Source organism: Haliotis asinina, chromosome 12, assembly GCF_037392515.1.
Source record: "Haliotis asinina isolate JCU_RB_2024 chromosome 12, JCU_Hal_asi_v2, whole genome shotgun sequence".
NCBI lineage: Eukaryota > Metazoa > Mollusca > Gastropoda > Lepetellida > Haliotidae > Haliotis > Haliotis asinina.
This window is the reverse complement of record NC_090291.1, coordinates 48,892,728-48,914,078: the sequence shown is the minus strand read 5'-3', so window position 1 is coordinate 48,914,078 and position 21,351 is coordinate 48,892,728. Positions and strand designations below refer to the sequence as shown.

The 21,351-nt window shown below is 39.3% G+C and overlaps 1 protein-coding gene across 1 annotated transcript in view; it reads left to right on the top strand.

Moving 5' to 3' along the window:
• The first annotated feature begins 1,101 nt into the window (after nt 1-1,101).
• LOC137257884 (large neutral amino acids transporter small subunit 2-like) overlaps nt 1,102-21,351 on the top strand; it is a 28,554-nt gene continuing 8,304 nt past the window's right edge. Inside the window, exons 1-3 of the mRNA XM_067795375.1 lie at nt 1,102-1,860; nt 19,613-19,738; nt 20,063-20,165. Coding sequence (XP_067651476.1) covers nt 1,332-1,860; nt 19,613-19,738; nt 20,063-20,165 — 758 coding nt within the window. The 5' untranslated portion in view covers nt 1,102-1,331. The remainder of the gene's footprint in view (nt 1,861-19,612; nt 19,739-20,062; nt 20,166-21,351) is intronic.

Sequence of the window (21,351 nt, the reverse complement as noted above, 5' to 3'; positions counted from 1 at the left end):
AGCGAACGCTTTAACCATTATGCTACCCTACGGCCCCTCCCAGTCAGTGATGATCTCGGGAAGAACTGGACTAAGGCCTAGATTTTCGAAGTTCTCTCAGCGCCAAGGTAGTCGTAAGTGCCACACATTAGCATTAACTTACGAGTATCTTGGCGGCCTAAATCTCTAGTGACCCAATAACGTCGTTAGACGCAACTGTGTATTCGGGCTGGGTAGTCAGACTCGCTGATTGGTTGTAGCATGTCACCGTAACCCAATTACGTAGACAGATTCTCGTGATGGTATTAATTGGATTGTCTGGCAGACAGAGTATTGCTGCGTGCGGCTTTAACAAGAAATAAACAAACGGATATTTACAACCATCCTGGAATTGCATAACTGTATGTAATATAGTCATCTAGTATCTAGTTCTTGATGCATTTGAAGTTATAATTAATTACGCCATTTACTAATTAGTGCTAAATGCACGCAGCGAGACTATATATAGATGTTGCATGATGTTGTAGATTATCCCTGATGTAAGTAATGAAGTCATTAAATAGCGATCACTCAATGTATTTGAAGAAAATAAAGTCATTTAACAGATAAAAAGTGAGTGTTGGGAATGATACTAGCTATTAGTAATTCAAGTGAATGAGTACTAAATATGCCTGTTTGAGACTGATTGTTTTCTGTCTACAAGTCGGTGAGTAAATTATAGAACTCGCAACTTTATGGATAACAAGTTCTAGATTATTAACGGTGTAATATTCTTCATCCAATTCGGCACACCAGAAGTTATATCTGTGACGGTGTTTGGTTTTTTACTTGTAGGTCCTATAAAGATTGATACTTTCGCCAGTATCGCGCAAAGTACCATCGCTTAACCCGATAACAATCAGTACACTAAAGCCCGAGTTGTTCACCCTGGCGATTTTTACGCATAGTCTTATCTCACAGTCGGCTGGTGTTTCGTGTGTACATACCGCAATGACTGGTCCCGTGTACGCTAAATCACGGATCACGTGATCGTGGCGGGTCATGTGACAACCCAACTTCTTCACAGCAGCATTTATCTATATTTATAGACGACATGTAGGGCAATATTGACCCGGTTAGAACAGAGAGTGGTGTGCTTCTGATCATGTGGCAACGACAGATATGCAGTCGGCACAATATCGAGAACTTATGAAGTGAAATCTGAAAACTGCAAATCGCTGTCATTTATGTTATCGATCACGTCCATCTGATTTTTGGCGTCGCGTCAACGTCGTCAGTGTCCGAGAGCTCCTCAACGTCCAACACTCACAGGTGCTGAGTTCAACTAACGAAAACCTTTCAGTTGCATAACCATGACGGAACCAACGACTAATGGCACAGACATTCGTGACAATCATACAAAGATACCAGACGACAGTGATGTAAAAAGAAGAAAATCCTCTGGGAAAGTTATCATTGAAAACCAGGAGGAGCCGAAACTGAAGAAGTCAATTGGTTTGTTCTCTGCAACGACGATGTTGATATCCAATACAGGTGGAAACGGGATCTTCATAGCGTCAACTGCTACCCTGTACTATGCAGGGTCTCCTGGCTTTGCCTTGGTTCTGTGGGTGCTGTCTGGACTGGTAAACTTTGGTCTGTCAAGCTGTGTGACAGAGGTGGGACTTATTCTACCTAAGGCTGGTGGACCCTACTTCTACGTGAATCAAGTGTTCGGCTCTCTTCCAGGTTTTGTGATGCTGTGGGGATTTCTGTGGTTGATAATGGCCCCAGCCTGGGCCATTGGTTCCTACACTGCATCTCTCTATATTGTCAAACTGTCCTTCCCTGACTGCAAGCCACCAGAAGTAGGAGTAAAGCTTCTAGCTGCTGCCATATTAGGTAATACTTCAAATCAACCTCCATTAAAAGTAACAGTGAGTGAACCAGTGCCCTCAGCAATTACAAGTAATAGTCTTGTAACTAACACAAAACGGTAAAGGAAAAGATGTAAAGTCACAAGCTGCATAGATCTTAACCTAAAATTCATTGAAAATATGGATACCATTTATCCAATACACAGGGTGGTGGGGCGTTAGCTTGCCACAAAAAAGACCTGGGTTCGATTTGCCGCATGGGTACAGTGAGTGACTACTTATGTGAGATTGTTGGAATTTTACTAAAAGCGGCATATAACGCACACAATTATTCCAACTAACAGGAAAGTCTGACAGAATGTAGCACAAAAAGACAATTGTCGTTCTCATGTGCGGAAACAATCTGTTCGGTTATTCAATGATTTTTGGGCTGACTGTTGACACACAAATATATATGTGTTATGGATAACAGCTTGTCTCTGTAGCTGGTGACATGATTTATCACAGGTGAATACTTATGGTGAATAAATTGTTGAACTTTTTGTTACAAAAGCCCTGGGTGATCTTCCACAAAGTAGTCTGACCCATATACATTATGTCAATAATTTTGCATATATTTGCACATGATTGCTTTTGCTGAATGGGACCATGAACAGGTATGAATGTAAATGCATGTCCACTACAAAGTTGGGCAATGAAATGCAGCGTTGACATAAATGCATGATCCCCATTATGAATGCATTGTTAACAATTCTGAACTTGCAGTGCAGAAATAGAGGTCATGTTTCCAGTTAATGCTGTCATTCACTGTAAGTGTGGCAGAGATGGATAACCTAGATACCCAGGACGTGTGGGAAATGAATTTGACCCGGGTACCATCTTAGTACTCCAACCTGTTATGATCATGTGACTGATATGTTAAACAATGTAATATGGTATTCTTTCATGATTAAACATGTTAAGATGTATTGTCTTTAAAGATTTAGACATAATTTACAGTCACTTCTTTTGAATAAAATGCATGGTTAAGACATTGAAAACAAATTTTAGCCTCTAAGCTGAAGAATATATTCCCATTTCTTACAAATTTGATGGTAGGAATTAATATGACAGGTATATGGGTTGGGTAGAGTAAGGTGCTGTGGTAGCCGGGTAGAAAATTTGGACCCATCCCTGCCTAATTATATGCCATAAATAACCAAGGAGGCGTCATTTGAAAGGGTGTAGCAGTGCATTAGCAGTCACGTTTACTATAAACTACCTCCCTGGAGGTTAGTGGTTCAATCCCCAGGTCATTTTAAACAAAAAGACTATAACAGTTATCGTAGCCTAGCATCACATAAAAGATGTAAATCCAGAGCCCTGTGTCAGAGTCAGTATCACATGATCCAAGTTTGTAAAGTATTTAACGCTGCACTCCACAATATTCCAGCTGTATGGCAGTGGTCTGTATATAATCGAGTCTGGACCAAACAATCAACATCATGAGCATCAATGTACGCAATTGGTACAACCAAGTTGTCAAGTCTGACCACCCAATCCCGTTAATAGCCTTTTACATCAAGCATGGGTTGCTTAAGACCAATATTTTAACCCAGACTTATCCATGTTAATCTGTTGTATGACCTCTAAGTTGGTGGAAACAATAAAAACAGCATAAGTCTGAACTGTTAACTATCAACCACCAGACTTAAATAATTTATACCCTTAACTTCCTCCATTATATCTGTCAGAGTAATACAGTGCTCTTGAGTAAAACTAAATGCATTATTTCTCTGTATTTAGTTGCAATGTAATGACCAATTGTCTGAATTTACACATTCTTGACAGTATCTGTTCTATAAAATATCAATTGGGAATCAATATGGAATACATGTTAAAAATGGTAACAACAATGTTGTGCTCCAAGCAATTTTAATATTGCAATTTTTTAAAGTCATTTTTTATGTTTGACATAAAGAAAAAGAACTGGCTACTGATATGCATTGACTGCCCATCATGAGGATACTCATAGTACAATGTATCAATTCTGGTTGAATTTGACACTAGTGTTATCTCATAGCTTTATCAGTGGTATTTTAAAACAAGTTTCACTTATTGGCAAAATAGGCATAAGAAACAAACAGCTGGTGATCTTAGTTACTGCCAGGAGACAATGGACAGTGAGTGAGTGAGTGAGTTTAGTTTTACGTCGCACTTAGCAATATTCCAGCTATATGGCGACGGTCTGTAAATAATCGAGTCTGGACCAGACAATCCAGTGATCAACAACATGAGCATCGATCTGCGCAATGGGGAACCGATGACATGTGTCAACCAAGTCAGCTAGTCTGACCACCCGATCCCGTTAGTCGCCTCTTACGACAAGCATAGTGAGACATGAACAGGATGAAGGCAAGACAGACATGAATGGGGTGAAGGCAATGCAGACATCATGATAACAGCAAGACGGACATGAACATGATAGAGGCAAGACAAATAAGAGCATGATGATGGCAAGACAGACATGAATCTGATGAAGGCAAGACAGACTTGAACGTGATGATTTCTAAATGTTAATCACTCTCCACCCTTTACTGTACTAGTATTGAGAAGTAAGGCCCTGGGAATTCAGTAAGCATTCTCAAAAATGCATGAAATTTCCAATGAATATGTTCATAGAAAAGGTACAGAAATGCAAAACAAAATGTCACATGCAGCAGTTGCAAGAATTGTTTATTATCAGAATTACTGTATGACTGTGTGCACAGGTAAGCACATACCACACATGACTAACAGCCATTATAGAATCTTAAAGGCAATACCATGATGGGCAATGAAAATTATCTGTTTGAAGATCGGATATTAAAACCTGCACTTCATGTCATTCAGTGTAGTTAGTACTGAGCACTAAAATGAAAGTGATGTAGGCAATGCTGAAATATACACCATACAAAATGGTAGTTACTGATTTTATTAACAGTTGACAGATGGTGTATGTAATCTACAGCGAAACAGATGTTGCACCAAATTATCGTGGTAGTATGACTTAACGTCACATGAGCTTCATACATTGTCTATTTGTCCTAGGTTTTTCAACATGATCATAAACATATTCTATGGACCAATGAATCAGAATCCTGCTGTCAGTCATGATACCCTAATTGGTTCAAGAGGTTCTCACCTGAGTTTCAGTATGGCTGTCGCAGAAGCCATATTTCTTGTGGTCTTACTTATACATGTGACAGGCAGCAGGACCATGAAGGACTGGTTGGTTGCCTGGTTTGCAGCTTGAAGTTGCATTCATCAAAATTCCAGCTGTATGGCAGCGGTTTGTAAATAATCAGGTCTGGACCAGACAGTCCTGTAATCCAAATCACAAGCATTGTTCTATATTTTTAAGACACAATGACATCTGTCAGCCAGCAAGCCTGACCCAAAGCCGTTAGTTGCCTCATACGACAATCATAGGTTACTGAAGATCATTTCTAACCCAAATTAGCACGGATGACCAGACAAGTTGAGTCTAACTGGTACATTAATATATGGAAATCAGTGTCAATATACCTGTCATAGGAACATAAACAGTGATGACTTCTAGGAAAGTCCTGTTCAGTCTGCACTGAGTTGTAATGGATATATGCCACATGTATTATGTACATGCTGGTGGATGTAGTTTTTCAAATTTTTAAGAATACATGATAAGTACATGTATATGAACAAGTATTACATTAATATCATGTTTCTAAACTCGTAAGCAAGTGACAATGTATATACAGTGATTGCTCATATATTGGTAAAGTGTCAGAGTGATTGTCACACGATTGTCAGTGAGTTATCCTTAGAAGTATTTAACACTGATTGATCCCCAACCAGTCCTATTTATAAAGAAAGGAGACATACTTTGAAAGTGTTCTGCTTTTGTAGATATTGGATGTAATATTGTTTTGATGGTGCTGTACTGGTTAGCATACTGACCTTGCATGCCAAAAACCCAGGTGCAAATCCCGCTGGAGTCACACCCTAAATTTGTGACCTAGGTCACATACTGTGTTGTGTCCCTGAACAAGACACTCATTGTACTCAGACAACCTAGCTGTCAAAAATGGGTGCCTGAGAAGTGGATGTACAAATCTGTATGGGCCCGCTTAGCACTTAAGTAACAACTTTGAAAGTACATTTCCGAAAGGGTAATAATGTGATGGCAGGAAGCAGCATCACGATGGATTCTAGACACCAAACTTATTATTATCATTTGTCAGTCACCTAACCTGGATTATAATAAAACCACTGCCCCTTGCTTCTAAGTACATTTTGTAATCTTGATTTCAACTAACTGTTGCAATCCTGTGCTTGACCTTAAACGCAGTTCATAGTTGTTCACATGCAGAGCATTTATTTTTTGATCTGACAGGACAATCCGTTATTGCAGAGGTAGCCAGCCAATGCTAAAGGGGAGCTGACTGCCAATCACAAATACACTCCTAAGTATCAATTCTGCCTGAATTTGTCACTATGAGTTATCTCGTAGCTACAGTGATATTTTAAGATAAGTTTCACATGTTGGCAAACAGACTGAAGAAGCAATTGCCAGGAGACATTTCTGTTTCTTGTGCCTATTTTGCCAACTTGTAGTGGCAAATTTGGCCAGAACTGATACTATGAGTTGATGTGTGATGGACAGTCAAAGTGTTAACATGGTATCAGTTTTCATTGATGGCCCATTTTTGTGTATGACCTGCAGAATGTCATGTGAGCACCATTGGCCAGTACATGCTTCTTGAGATGCTGTGACAGTTTTTTACTCCTCTATGTCACCATGACTGGACTATCACATGTGTAGTGATCCCATTAATGGGAAACTGGGTCACTTTGCTCACTGAAGATAGGTTTATCTCATGTCAAGTGGTGTACATTTTTGTTTGTTTGCTTGTCCTCGTGATCTATTTCCATAAAATGCACAAGATGTAAGAAAGTGTTCTCTAATTTTTGACATTGGAACAGGTCTCAGGATTATTTACTGCTCCTGATTCACATGTATTCCTTACTGACTTTTGTTTCTGGGTGTTAGTGCAGTTGTTTCTCTGTCACACTTTCTCACGTCCCTTTACCAGTCTAAGTAATCTTAGTCTCAGTGGTATTCATTACACACCACCACTGAGTCCAACAAACCCTAGTGGACGGTCGCGTCAGTTAAACTTTGAGTGACCTTTGACCGTCCAATCAGTAGTGAGACAGTTAATCAGTTTTAACCAATCAGACAATGGCTACTATTTTGGGATCAGTGGGACTTACAAAACATTCTGGGCACTGACACAGACCTCTCCACATACCAAAATCTGCTTATAACACAATTATTTGACTTGCAGTATATATGCTTTTGGGTTTCTGTTGACATGGTTATCATTAGCTAATATTTCCGCAACATTACATCCTTGAAAACTGCCCAAAGCAATATTTTCAGCGACTGTTTACTCACCAATGTCGTGGTTATAATGTGCGCCATGTGCATCACCCAGAAGCAATCATACGCTAAATAGCATCCGGAATCATTCGAGTGCAAACTTTTCCGAGATAAAAGGATCAAAAGGTATGTGTGTATGTCCACTTTTGCGATTTGGGAATCTGTGTTCTGATCGGTCAATCAAAATGTTACCTAACACGACCTCCCGTAAGGTTTTGTTAGACTGAGTAGTGGCGTGTAATGAAAAGTACTGAGGCTAAGTTTACTTAGACTGGTCCCTTTACTAACTGTGCTACACCAGGTGTTCTAGTGGCAGCTCTTCTGTAATTTAGTGCAGTTTTCCTGCACTGTCTCTCATGCTCTTTCTAACAGTGCAGCACTAGGTGTTCCAGCAATTCCTCTATAATCTGTCCTTCTGCCTCCCTAGTGTTCCAATACTGTCTCAAGAGACCTGGCTGACATTACAACACCAAGTGTTCCAGCAATTCCTCTATAATCTGTCCTTCTGCCTCCCTAGTGTTCCAATACTGTCTCAAGAGACCTGGCTGACATTACAACACCAAGTGTTCCAGCAATTCCTCTATAATCTGTCCTTCTGCCTCCCTAGTGTTCCAATACTGTCTCAAGAGACCTGGCTGACATTACAACACCAAGTGTTCCAGCAATTCCTCTATAATCTGTCCTTCTGCCTCCCTAGTGTTCCAATACTGTCTCAAGAGACCTGGCTGACATTACAACACCAGGTGTTCCAGCAATTCCTCTATAATCTGTCCTTCTGTTCATGTACTGCCTCCCTAGTGTTCCAATACTGTCTCAAGAGACCTAGCTGACATTACAACACCAGGTGTTCCAGCAATTCCTCTATAATCTGTCCTTCTGCCTCCCTATTGTTCCAATACTGTCTCAAGAGACCTGGCTGACGTTACAACACCAGGTGTTCCAGCAATTCCTCTATAATCTGTCCTTCTGTTCATGTACTGCCTCCCTAGTGTTCCAATACTGTCTCAAGAGACCTGGCTGACATTACAACACCAGGTGTTCCAGCAATTCCTCTATAATCTGTCCTTCTGCCTCCCTAGTGTTCCAATACTGTCTCAAGAGACCTGGCTGACATTACAACACCAGGTGTTCCAGCAATTCCTCTATAATCTGTCCTTCTGCCTCCCTAGTGTTCCAATACTGTCTCAAGAGACCTGGCTGACATTACAACACCAGGTGTTCCAGCAATTCCTCTATAATCTGTCCTTCTGTTCATGTACTGCCTCCCTAGTGTTCCAATACTGTCTCAAGAGACCTGGCTGACATTACAACACCAGGTGTTCCAGCAATTCCTCTATAATCTGTCTTTCTGCCTCCCTAGTGTTCCAATACTGTCTCAAGAGACCTGGCTGACGTTACAACACCAGGTGTTCCAGCAATTCCTCTATAATCTGTCCTTCTGTTCATGTACTGCCTCCCTAGTGTTCCAATACTGTCTCAAGAGACCTGGCTGACATTACAACACCAGGTGTTCCAGCAATTCCTCTATAATCTGTACTTCTGATCATGTACTGCCTCCCTAGTGTTCCAATACTGTCTCAAGAGACCTGGCTGACATTACAACACTAGGTGTTCCAGCAGTCCTGTAATCTGTAATCTGACCCTGTGCTGTCTCCCAAGTGTTTCTGTACTCTCTCCCAAGTGTTCCTGTACTGTGTCAAGAACCCTGACTAACAGTGCAACACCAGGTGTTCCTGCAGTTCCTCTGTAATCTAGCCTAGTTCTCCTTCACCTTCTCACATCCCTTGCTAACAGTGCAACACCAAAGTCTTGCAGCTATTCAGTAATCTGATCTAGTGCTTATGTGCTGTCTCAAGCACCCTGGCTAACAAGAAAACACCAGGTGTTCTAGCAGCCATTCCTGTGTAATCTGACCAAGTGCTATTGTAATGTCTCACATGGTCTGTTTGACATTACAACCCCAGGTGCTCCATCTGTTTGTCTGCAGTATGACCTATTATCGTACAATGGATAGTGTTCTCGGCAGGATAAAGTCAACGGATATTTTCGGTATCCGTTGGGGTCATATACAGATACCCATGCAAATTAGACAGGTCATATGCAAATTCTAGGGACTCCTTACACAGTGTAAACAATTAGACATGGGTCAAGGGTCGGTGATCGTGTCCAGATTGACGGTCGTGGTTACGGTACTTTGATCCCAGGAAATTCGTGCCTGGTTACGATAGATGGAGTAGATTATGAAGCAAAGATGGAAATCCATAGGCTTGCGAAGATACCAAAGACAGTTTTCCGACCGACCGTCAGTGTTAGTGAGAGGACGGCATAGGAATCAAGGTGCACAATGTCACATGAACATTATAGTGTACTTGGTTTTCAAAAGGTTAATTAAAATTTTCTGAAATTCTACACAAGTTTTTTGTTATATTTCAAACATAAGCTATGATTTGTTGACAACGATGCGCTCTTTAACATACAGGATATTAACCATCCCAAAAACACACTCGCGTGATAACCTATATTTATTGACAGCTCTCCATGTTGGGTACAGGCTGCACGTGCAGGACTTCATGTAAATTTCAGTTGGAGAATGTCATGAGAAGTGGGGCTGCAGCGAATCCATCATGATGCTAATATTATAGACATGATGAATATTAGGAAATAAATACAAATGTTGACTAATGAAAACAATATGTCAGCAGTTGATGCATTATTCATAACATTCAGTTTAACACTAACAGGATAAGTTTGGTGTTGACAATCCTGATAGCGTTAATTCATCACAACTAAGACCAGCGGCCACACTAGATAAGTGTTGTGACTATATAATCCTCACTGGTTTTGATTCCATTTTGCATGTGATAAATAGGGGTGGGCGATAATACCAGTTGAACGGTATATTACTTGACAATATGATACATTGTGGTACACTTTTCGTGAACTCGTTGATTCATTAAGACCGGCAGTTTCCACGACCATGATTAATCATTTTCATGATGTACCAAAAAATGCCAATAACATTTGTATTTCCTTTATATTAATATATATTAGTAGTTTTGAAAATGTTCAGGGGTTCAAAAATCCCATCGCCTGATGCCCGGGACAAGTCAGTTTTCATTTCGGGCAAACAAATAATGATATCTTACTTGTCCATGGACTACTACTAGTACTAGATAATTTCATCTGCAAATAAATTTTTTATTTCATTTCATCTGCTCATAATGTAGCTATTACATTTTGTAATAATAGTAAGTTAGAGCTATCATTCTTTGAAATTTATCACTCTTCGATAATTAGTCCTGTAAACATTAACATTAAATATTGTGTCATAAAATCAGGGCAAGTGCTGTGGCAAGTGCTTTGTCACATCATTACGTTTGTATGATAGACCATTTATTTTTCATAACTCGTTGGGATAAACAAACCAAAATTGGAGTGCTGCTGCAGATGCCTTATCTAATGCTATTAACTTTAAAGTGAAGTCATCAGTTTTTGAGTGTTTTCAGCTGATCTTTTGTACAAGCACAACTGAGTCCTGACAATGCACAACTGTAGCATTGTTTCTAAAGAGTGGAAAAAATAATTTCATTACCTTAAAACATGTGTTACACTTTCACAGTATACTGCAATACATATTGCAATACATGTACATGGACACAAGGACAATAAAACCTGTCATCGAAGGACAGTAAAACACCTAGAATATCACAATTAGCATTAAAACTAGTGTGGAAAATTAAAACTGATATTGTTATATGGACATTACAGTAAACACATACCTTAAAACATGTGTTACACTTTCACAGTATACTGCAATACATATTGCAATACATGTACATGAACACAAGGACAATATATCATAATATGAAAATTTTATCAGTATTGGGGCTCAGGGTTAACAGTTGCAAGCATCAAATAAAATGATGAAGGCAAGACATTAACATGATGAAGATAAGACAGAAATAATGTGATGACAGACAAAAATGTGATGAAGGTAAGACGGTCATGGATATGATGAAGGCAAGATAGACATGGATATGATAAAGGCAAGATAGACATGGATATGATGAAGGCAAGACAGACATGGATATGATGAAGGCAAGACAGACATGGATATGATGAAGGCAAGACAGACATGGATATGATGAAGGCAAGATAGACATGGATATGATGAAGGCAAGATAGACATGGATATGATGAAGGCAAGACAGACATGGATATGATGAAGGCAAGACAGACTTGAACATGATGATTTCTAAATATAAATCACTCTCCACCCCTTACTCTACTAGTATTGAGCAGTGAGGTCTTTGGTATTCAGTAAGCATTCTCAAAAGTGCATGAAATTTCCAATGTTATGTTCATAGAAAAGGTACAGAAATGCAAAACAAAATGTCACATGCAGCAGTTGCAAGAATTGTTTATTATCAGAATTGCTGTATGACTGTGTGCACAGGTAAGTACATACCACACATGACTAACACTCAGACTAAGCTGCCATGATAGAATCTTAATAGCATTTCAGAGTATCAGCTGTTTCTGTCTTTAAGCACACTGAGCTGAATAACAGCTCTTGGTTTCATCATGATGAACAGAAACATCATCAAGATAGTAGGGGTCCAGTGAGCAACTAGTCAGATGGATACTAGGCACTATGTAAACAAATTATTATTATTTTGTAAGGTTGAGACACATTAAATCTGGTTCCGGTCCAGTACACTTCATTTGTGTATGAGTTGCCATAAAACAATAAATTTTCACAACGCACAATATTTTGCATTAGTGTGGGGTATCGGAACCCAAATGCACTATCGATTATTGGAGGACTTGTGGTAAACGATTATTGATAATAATCGAAACATATTCATTTTAAATATAATTGATTGAAGTTTTTTCCCCAGGTATTTTCTCAATTAGTTTTTTAGAACTAATACTGTTGTGCCAGTAAATGCATGCATGCCAAAGATATTGGAAAGTATAAAAGTGGTTAAAATTTTACAGTGCACATAGCTTAATCGCTGTAGAGCATGTGTGTTCTTGAATATTTGTAAAGTTTAATGGCTGATTTACTTCATTCATGTATGTTATACTAAAAACACAAAATTCTGATGAAACGAAAATATGTTTTTTACAATTGATAATTTTTTTAGTCCTTTTGACTAGTTTTCAATTATTTTCAATAATCAGAACACCACTATTTATCATTGTTTCAATGTGTTACTATTCACCATAGCAACGGAGCTTATCCAGACCTTTCTTTATCTAACAGAGTTTAACCCAGTTTAACTTTCGGAGCACAATGTCAGTATCTCATGAAACCTCAGTAACTTAACGCTAAATGCAAATTTTATGTGCAGTAATGTTCGGAATGTTAAACCAGGCGTGTATGAACGTATTGTATGGTGGCCTACTGGTTAGCACACTTGACTTATGATCCAAGGTCCTAGGGTTCTAAGCCAGTTTAATGCCAAAAACTTTTGCAAATTTCATCAATACATGTAAATACATAGCCTCGCTTTCAGTATTTATGATCACATGACCTAACCCGTGCAAAATAAACTTCATGCAAAGGCTGATTCACTGTGCTACCCACATGGTCACTTCGCTGTCTGCAAACCTGTCTGTAGGGCAACACAAATGTGAGTACGTTTCATTAGATATTGTATACATTATAAAAGTGAGTGAGTAGATAAACCACATTTTTGTTGGTGCATCTGTATTGTCTTTTGCAGTATTTGATGCCAGACACTGTGCAATGGAACGTGTCTGATTGATTGAGTCTAATGCAAATTTTGCAATTGTATTTTTCTCATGGATCATCGATAAAGTTGACCACCGGACCACTGACCTGTGGTTTTGTTTTGGGGTATTCTAGTGTGGCTTGTACTAGATGATCCTTTAGGATTTTATTTCTCCTATAGGCCGCAATGTGGGGTGTTTTGAACACTTTTTGACAAGTTTCAGATACCGATAACGGATGCCATCGTTTTCTGATAATGGTGTTGAGCTCCATTTTCATGGGGTTGAAGTCGCAAACAAAGACTACAGCAATTTGTTTGGCCTTAGACGGTGTTGTGCGTGGTGTCAGCAGAGTATCCCTGTTCCTACCGTCAGCCTTTTGTTTGTTCTGTTGTATGAGTCTCTTGGGGTATCTTCGTTTGAAATAGTAATAGACAAGGGTGAGACTATGTTTTTCGTATTCCTCTGTGGAAGAGCAAATACGTTTTAGTCTGAGGAATTGACTGTATGGTCCCTTAGTTTTTACATGTCTTGTTGTTTTCCGTGTCTAGATTGACCCATGTGTCTAGGAAAGTTACCTTTTGGGATGAAAATTCAGCGGTGAATTTTATGGTGGGCTGTGCTTCATTAAGGTGTTTAATGAAGGCTTGTAGGCGAACTAGGCCTAGTGTTCATACCAAGAAGATGTCGTCAGTAAACCACATATAAATGTGGGGTTTGTCGGCGTGTTGTGACAGGAGTTTAGTTTCTAATTCTCCCCATAAATATGTTTGCAAACGACAGTGCAAGTGTGGTACCCATTGCCGTACCTCCTACTTGTAGGTAGTTTTGGCCGTTGAAAACAAAATTGTTTTTATATAGTACCATTTTGAGAAGGCCCAAAATGCCGACGGCACTAATTTGCCAGTGGGGATTATGTCTGCGTATTGCCTTGGCAATAGCTAACATGCCCTCATGATCGGGGATATTGGTGTACAGTGATGTCACATCTAGGGTGACCAGGAGGATGTCCCGGTCGGTAGGGAGAGACAGTGATTCCAGCCTTTGAATGAAGTAAGTGGTGTCCCGAACATAGCTGGGATATAGTAGGTCGAACTGTCTGATGTGATCATCTACGAACCTACTAATTTTCTGTGGGCGTGAACTTATAATAGGACGGCCTGGGACTTTTCCGGGAGTGAGGCATTTGTGGATTTTAGGGAGTGTGTAAAGTCTGCCAGCTTTGCAGTCGTTAGGTAATAAGCCTACAAACACTTTGCATGTTATTTCATGCTTAAGATAGAGATTAGTTAGATCTCTAGTGATTTGGCCTGAGAACGTATGTGTAGCATCATGGTCGAGAATTTATCATCCGAGAGTTGTCGTAATGATTCATTTATACAATCCTTAGTATTTTGGATTACTACTGCGGAATCCTTGTCAGCTTTTTTAATGATGATTTCATTATTATTTCTGAGAGCTGACAACGCAGTCATTTCATCAGGGGTGCTGAAGATAACATCGCCGACGGTTGAACCAGTGCCAAAACAAGACAATGGTCATAACGTGACACGCATATCACCGACACACTTACTGCGACATCACACCACCGCCCACCGGCGACTACAGAGTATATAAAGGGTAACACAGCCAGAGCAGAACTGTCTGATGAGTTCATACCGAACAAAACCGGTAACCTCTCTGCCACACACAAGTGCCTATCTCACTTCGACGGGGCCCACCGTCACTGTCACTTTTATAACTGAAGGTTAGTTGCAGTGACCAAATAACCTCAATCACATTTTCTCATACTCAAAAAAAAGGGATTTGAAACATTTAATTGTATGCATGCATGATGTATGTGTCTTGTTCACTGGTTCAGCCGCTGGCGAATCTTTGTTATCATCAGTACCGCTGGCTCTACTCCAAAATTTATTGGTAGTTATTCAAGTACCGGCAGAGTGATGATGGTATTGTTGGTTAAGCTCTGACTATCCGGGGCTATGAGACCGTTGGTACATTTGTCGGTGTAATTGGTGGGCGTTACAAATTAGTGTATTTTGTGACGGTACCTGTGACGTTGAATTTAACAAAATAGTATGTTAAGGGTACCTGGCTCTGTATCTGTGATTGTGCGGAAATGTGGCCGTATCTGAAGTATTGCAAGTGTGTTTGGTATACCTGTTTGAGACAATGTGATGAAGTTTTACAAATTCTAGTCAGTTGTTTCCTTTATTATGGAAACATAAGGAGGTGCCTATCGGTTTGGTAGGCTCGGGGGCTCCTTCTTGTTTCAAGAAGGGGCCTTCTAAAGATCACACTAGAAGTTGTTTTGACAGCGTTTTACTGGCATAATTAAACTCATGGAGATGAGTTAAGGGATTGGTACAGCAGTGGGGAGATGATGGTTTGCTCTAAGCACGTGGCTACACATGGGGGACCTAATTATATTCAGATGGCATAGTTATTTTGCTATCTCTGTCAATGTGAGAAGTAAGCTAGTATGAATGATGTCTGTGTGGGACGCACCTGGGTGCAGTTCTCTGAACTTGCTGAGGATTTTCGCGAGCTCATCCTCTGTGGTGTGGGGTGCCGCTAAGGGAGCTTCGTAGATCATCCCTGCATTGTTTTCTGTATACTGGCAAGGGTTATGTAATCAGATTTTTGATTATAAGATTTAGATCGTTCTAATTGGTGAACGGCGGCTTGGGTACAGGGCCATAATAAATGGTATTAAAAGGTCCATGTTCCCAATGTTTGTCAAGTTCAAAGTAGATTACCTTATGCTCGATGACACGGTGTGATTTAACCTTCAGTTAAATCAATTAATTGAAACATCAGTAGTGCTCTTAAAGGGGCACTGATGCAGAGCAGTTTCCGTGGACTGGTTGTTTCTTTTGTTATTGTTTTTCTCCCATGTGTACCCGGATGATATCCCAGAATACATGACTGGTTCATGACCTCTGCTGCGCCTCCCATATGCACAATTGATACTTTAATTATAGACTGACCAACAAAGATGAAGTCGTTATAATGAAAACAAATGAAACACTTTGAAGTTAATCATCTGCCAGGGTAAAAAAAATGGTTAGGACTGAAAAATAACGAAGTCAGTGTATGTATTAATAGTTTTTCTTATAACCATAATTAGTTTCTTGATGCAGTTTTATGTATTTTGAAAGTTCGTAAATGAAAAACCCACATGGTCGGCCTATACTTATAGTGAATTTATGACATGACTGTAATATCTAAACATTGTATAGATTGTCAGTGTGAATCATATTTCACACACGCTAATCGCGACATAGTGCATGTTTTCTGTAATACAGATTCTGATGAATGCTACAACGAATAAATTAAAACAAAATGCAGATATTAAATTTAAAAGAAACTAAAGTTATAGCGACAGTGTCAGGCTATTACCTCCTTCAGGAATGTATCCATCAATATCCACAGGCAAGAACGATATTCCATTCATCTGTAGCTGGTGTATGATCCTGCTCTATGTCTTGTGTCTTTCAACAGTCTAATATGCAAAAAAGTGACACATCGTTTGAGAATTTTTCACACTATAGTCTCATTGGTCACCCTAAGATAGCACACCTGTCAACTAATTGCTTGATGTCCGCCATTAGTTAGCCAATAATGAGCAATCAATCAATCAATCAAGGTAGTGGCGGTTAATCTTTGAAGGAAGGATGTTGTTTTTACACTCACACTTTACAACAGGGTGTAGTCAGTATAGATAAACACTGTCTTTTGACAAATCCACTGTAGAAGTAATTAATCAATCAGCGTGTTATCAGTTAATCCTAAGATCGATATTTGTTTTTGTAGCTCAGCTGACAAACCCTCCTGCATCACTTACATGCACATATTACATAACGTGCAATACATTTGCCACATCAGACCTTAATGTTGAGTATTTACTCCAGACAAGAGAATTGCCAAATGGGCACCTGTTGGGTAACCCAAGTGGGGTTACCACTAACTACACCTGTTATGAATTCATTAACTGACCATCAAGTGAATGATGACAAATAACACATGTAGGTTTACACCATCAAACGCGCGTTACAGCAAGGAAGATGTAATCTCTGCGTCACATGCAGCATGAAAACACTTATGGGCCAAAACTGTTTTGAGGATACCAATGGAACTTTGTTGTTACATAAGAAATACATGTAGGCATTTGCTGTGTACTTGGGTAAATGGGTTTAATCATTTGTTTTCAGATATTTTCAGATTTCTCTACCAATTCAAATAAATTAATTATGTGTTTTTATTATCATAGAAAAAACTACACTGCTGGAATCTTTTATTACAAACAGACAAGGAATACCAGGGATATTTTCAAATAACGGCATGTGATGGTGATCCTCACTGTTTAGGGTGAAGAAATTCTGCTAATGTGGACAAGAGCCCAATCCCTGTGTCTGTCACAGTCGAGGGAGCGGGTGCTGACCAATTTGCAGCTTGGTTTCTTAATTAGACTGTTGGCGAGAAACATTATTCGCTCCGCATCAGTGCCCCCTTATGTATTATTGTGTGGACCCTGCAACATTTCTATGAGCATCACTTCTTTTGACCTGAGGATTCAGACCCGAAGAATTCTAAAACAGACAACTGGCAGTACAAGCTAGAACCTTTAAAATCATTCCTGGACATGTCTGTTCCTGACTTCTCACTGATCTGATTCCTATTGATTGTCCACTTGTCAGGATTGGCAGACATTGCACTGATTGGGTTGAACATTCTATTGTTGGCTGAAATTGGCAGATCTGCTCTCTGCATTTGTCAAGGAGATGGTATTCAGTGTTGGTCTCTAATGTTTAATGCTTAAGGTCACAAGGATGAAAGATAGATTACGATCGAGTTTGAGTTTGGTGATGCAATTGTTTGAGTTTGGTGATGCAATTGTTTGTCAGCATTCTAGTTTGTGAGTCAGTAATGAAACATATATGGACTTTATGGATCACAACTTCTTGCTTATTTATTATAGACTGACATTTTGGTGTTGAATCTCATACCGTTATCCAGCGATATTCAAGTTACGTTAGATTCACAGTTAGGTTTTAGGTGGATATTACTACGAGAATCTACACCAAAGTGACACTCCATGCCATAAATAAGTAGTTGTCATGCAAAAAGTCATATGATTCATTGATGATACAGTGTTAACCTGGCAGCAATATTCTCTTTGAATAACAACTGTCCTTAAAAAAGTGTTTGTACCACATTGCAAATTTGTGGTAACTCTGCTCTGTCAACAAGTTTACACAACTATGACTTCTAACTAAATAATATGTTAATGATATATTAAAGGCACACTTCTCTAAAAGTGAAAAAAGCAGTAATCACAATAATACAAAGTGTCATCTCTCAGGTGAGCCACCATATAATATTTTTTTTTTAAATTATGTATTTATATTGCAGTGTTGAGTTAAAAGGTTCAAATGAATTATTGCAAAGTTGCATTAAATTGACTCTCATTTGGAACTACCATCCAAACATTATTTCAAGCAGATGCCATAGAGTTATGTCCCTTGGAATGCTCTTAATGAATAGCTTATGCACAATTTGTGATTAACACCAGTTTGACAAACACCGATGGAAACAGTTTTTGATGTCCAGACCTATTGAATAGATTGCATGTATGGTAAGTGTTCTCTGTTTTGAAGCTGCATTGAAGTTTCGGTTATCAATTTCAGGCAAGTCGTGACGTAATAGTAAGTGTTTTAGTGCATCAATAGACAGCTGTGTGCATATGCACCAACATATGTAATGCTGGCCAAAGTATTGTTGAAAGTTGTTGACATTGTGCCTTTAATAACATTGCCGAAAGCACAGAATATTTCAAGTACTGGTATACTTACAGCTCATGTACTGTCAATTCCGTTGTTGTAAATTTTAGTGCATGTGCCATACAATAATCCTTTTTTGTTATATTTGGAATTGGTCCATGCTGATACTGAATAACACAGATATTCCTAATACAACTTGACTAGTGCATTTCATCATATAGCAAAGCCTATATCTGTATTGTAGAACCTACTGGAGAGGGGAGTTTTTGACAGTGATTGTATCTGCGGACCCCTTTCTCTGCATACTGAAATAAATGTTACCATGCATAGTCAGTCACATGACCACTTGTAGTCATGGACTCAGAGATGACAATATCAAAGGGAAACCTCTGTGATCAATGGGTGATCACATTTTAGATGGAATCAGGTGTCTGGCTTGCTCAGTGAGTGAGTTGGGTTTTGTTATGCTGCACGATCGTGATGTTGGACACCAGAAATGGTCTTCACATAGTGTACCCATGTAGGGAATCCAGCACAGGCCTTCAGCCTAACAAGTAAATGCTTTAACCTCTAAGCTACCTCTTCAGGCTTGCTGCCTTTGTTGTCAAGTATCATATGTGCCCATTGCATAGATTGATGCTCATGATGTCGATCACTGGATTTTGTCATCCCAACTTGATTATTTAGTAGACAGCTATCAAAACGCTGAAATACTGAGCTACAAACAAACATCGCGTTTCAGAATATAGTTGACAGACAGCATTAAACATGTTAAAACATCATTTACAGTTCCAAGTGTCCTGCTGTTTCAGTGTTCCTGGTGTTCGTAAATTGCCTCTACATGAAGATCATCACCAAGTTCCAGTCCATCCTCAGCTCAGCTAAAGTCATAGCCATGCTCATCATCATCATCGGGGGACTGTACAAACTGAGTGACAGTAAGTCTTGCCATCAGTCAGTGTCATTGCTTCAAATTTAGATCATATGTCTGTTTATGAATACAAACAGACATGTACAACCCCACACACGCGCACACATGCACACACACACACGTATGTAAGTATGCATGTGCGTGCATGCGTGCATGCGTGTGTGAATGTTCATTCTCATTGACTGTGTTCCAGTGTTTAAATGCGCGTGAAATCCAACTCTATATATCTGTGTAACTGTTCCTAAAGTATATCTGAAAGTTGTCATTGAAAGTTGTCTCAAGTTATGACTTGTGTATACCACCCTTCCATCTGAGTGGGATGTTGTTTCAGAAAGATACCGAGAACAGCTGCCTTTGTTCTGGGAAGGGACTACAACCGACCCAGGGAACATTGCTCTGGGCCTTGTGTCAGGCTACTTTTCATATGGAGGTTGGTAAGTCAATGAATAGTGTCACTTTGTTATGAGGGTATTTTTTCTGTAATTTGTGTTATCACTGATTAGGTGATAGTTGCTTTGGGTCACATTTCGCATCATATGTTCAATGGAATCAGTATTTTAGAGGCATGCCTTTTAAGATAGCGCTCCAGAGTTGCCTTCCTTGACTACTTGTTTATCTTGTTGACTTCTGGCTATTGAGAAAGTTCTAAGTGAAGACTGATACAGCCACACTTTGCTGGAATGTTTAAGAATCTGCATCATGTTACGGTTAAGAATTTACCATGACAAACGATATAAGAAATCCCCTTGTGAACAGAACAAAGACAAGTCATAAACGTTCAAATTGTTTATCATTATGCAACGAGAGCAAGGTATACAAGGTCACAAGACAATTTCATAATACTGATTTCAAGTACAATTCAAGAGAGACAGAATATCTAAGTCTGTGGGTCACAAAATACAGTATAGCAAACTCACCAAAATCTTAGTGCGAGAGAGAATCAGCTATGCAGAATGTATACACAGCAATTGGTCTGACAGCAGATAATGTAGATTCAGGCGTTGACGGGTTTTGATGATCAAATGTTGGCGGTGATGTATCCTCCAGTTAATATGAATGAGTGTCGCCCTCAACATGGCAACCAGCCTTTATATATATACTAAGCCACTTCCCGAAAGTTTGGGCACATACGACAATCGTCAACACTGTAGAATGCCCTCGAATAAGTCTCCCGGAAGTAAACACATAGAAAACTAGGAGCAGATAAATTCTGGAAAACCAGAATCCTAAAAGTGTTGACCATCTATTTAAACGAAATGTGACCCATCATAATTATTATTCAAAACACTAAATGTTGTGACCCAATAACAATTATTACTTAATCAATAACAAAAATATGCAGAAAATACATACTCGTAACAATCAGTATATATAAAAGCTGGTTGTTGTGTTGACGGGATCACACACAGACACTCGGATCACACGGGATCACACTTGGAATTATACTGGAGTTATGTGCCTATCATCATCTGTTTTTGAACATCTTACTTGCATTTAAGATGCATTCACTTCGTGCCTGACTACTCTCTCATTGGAAACAAGCTCCAGTTAGTATATCAGGTCACTCTTTAATTGCTAAGCCTCTGGTGAGTTAATATTTGATATTTGTGACCCATTACC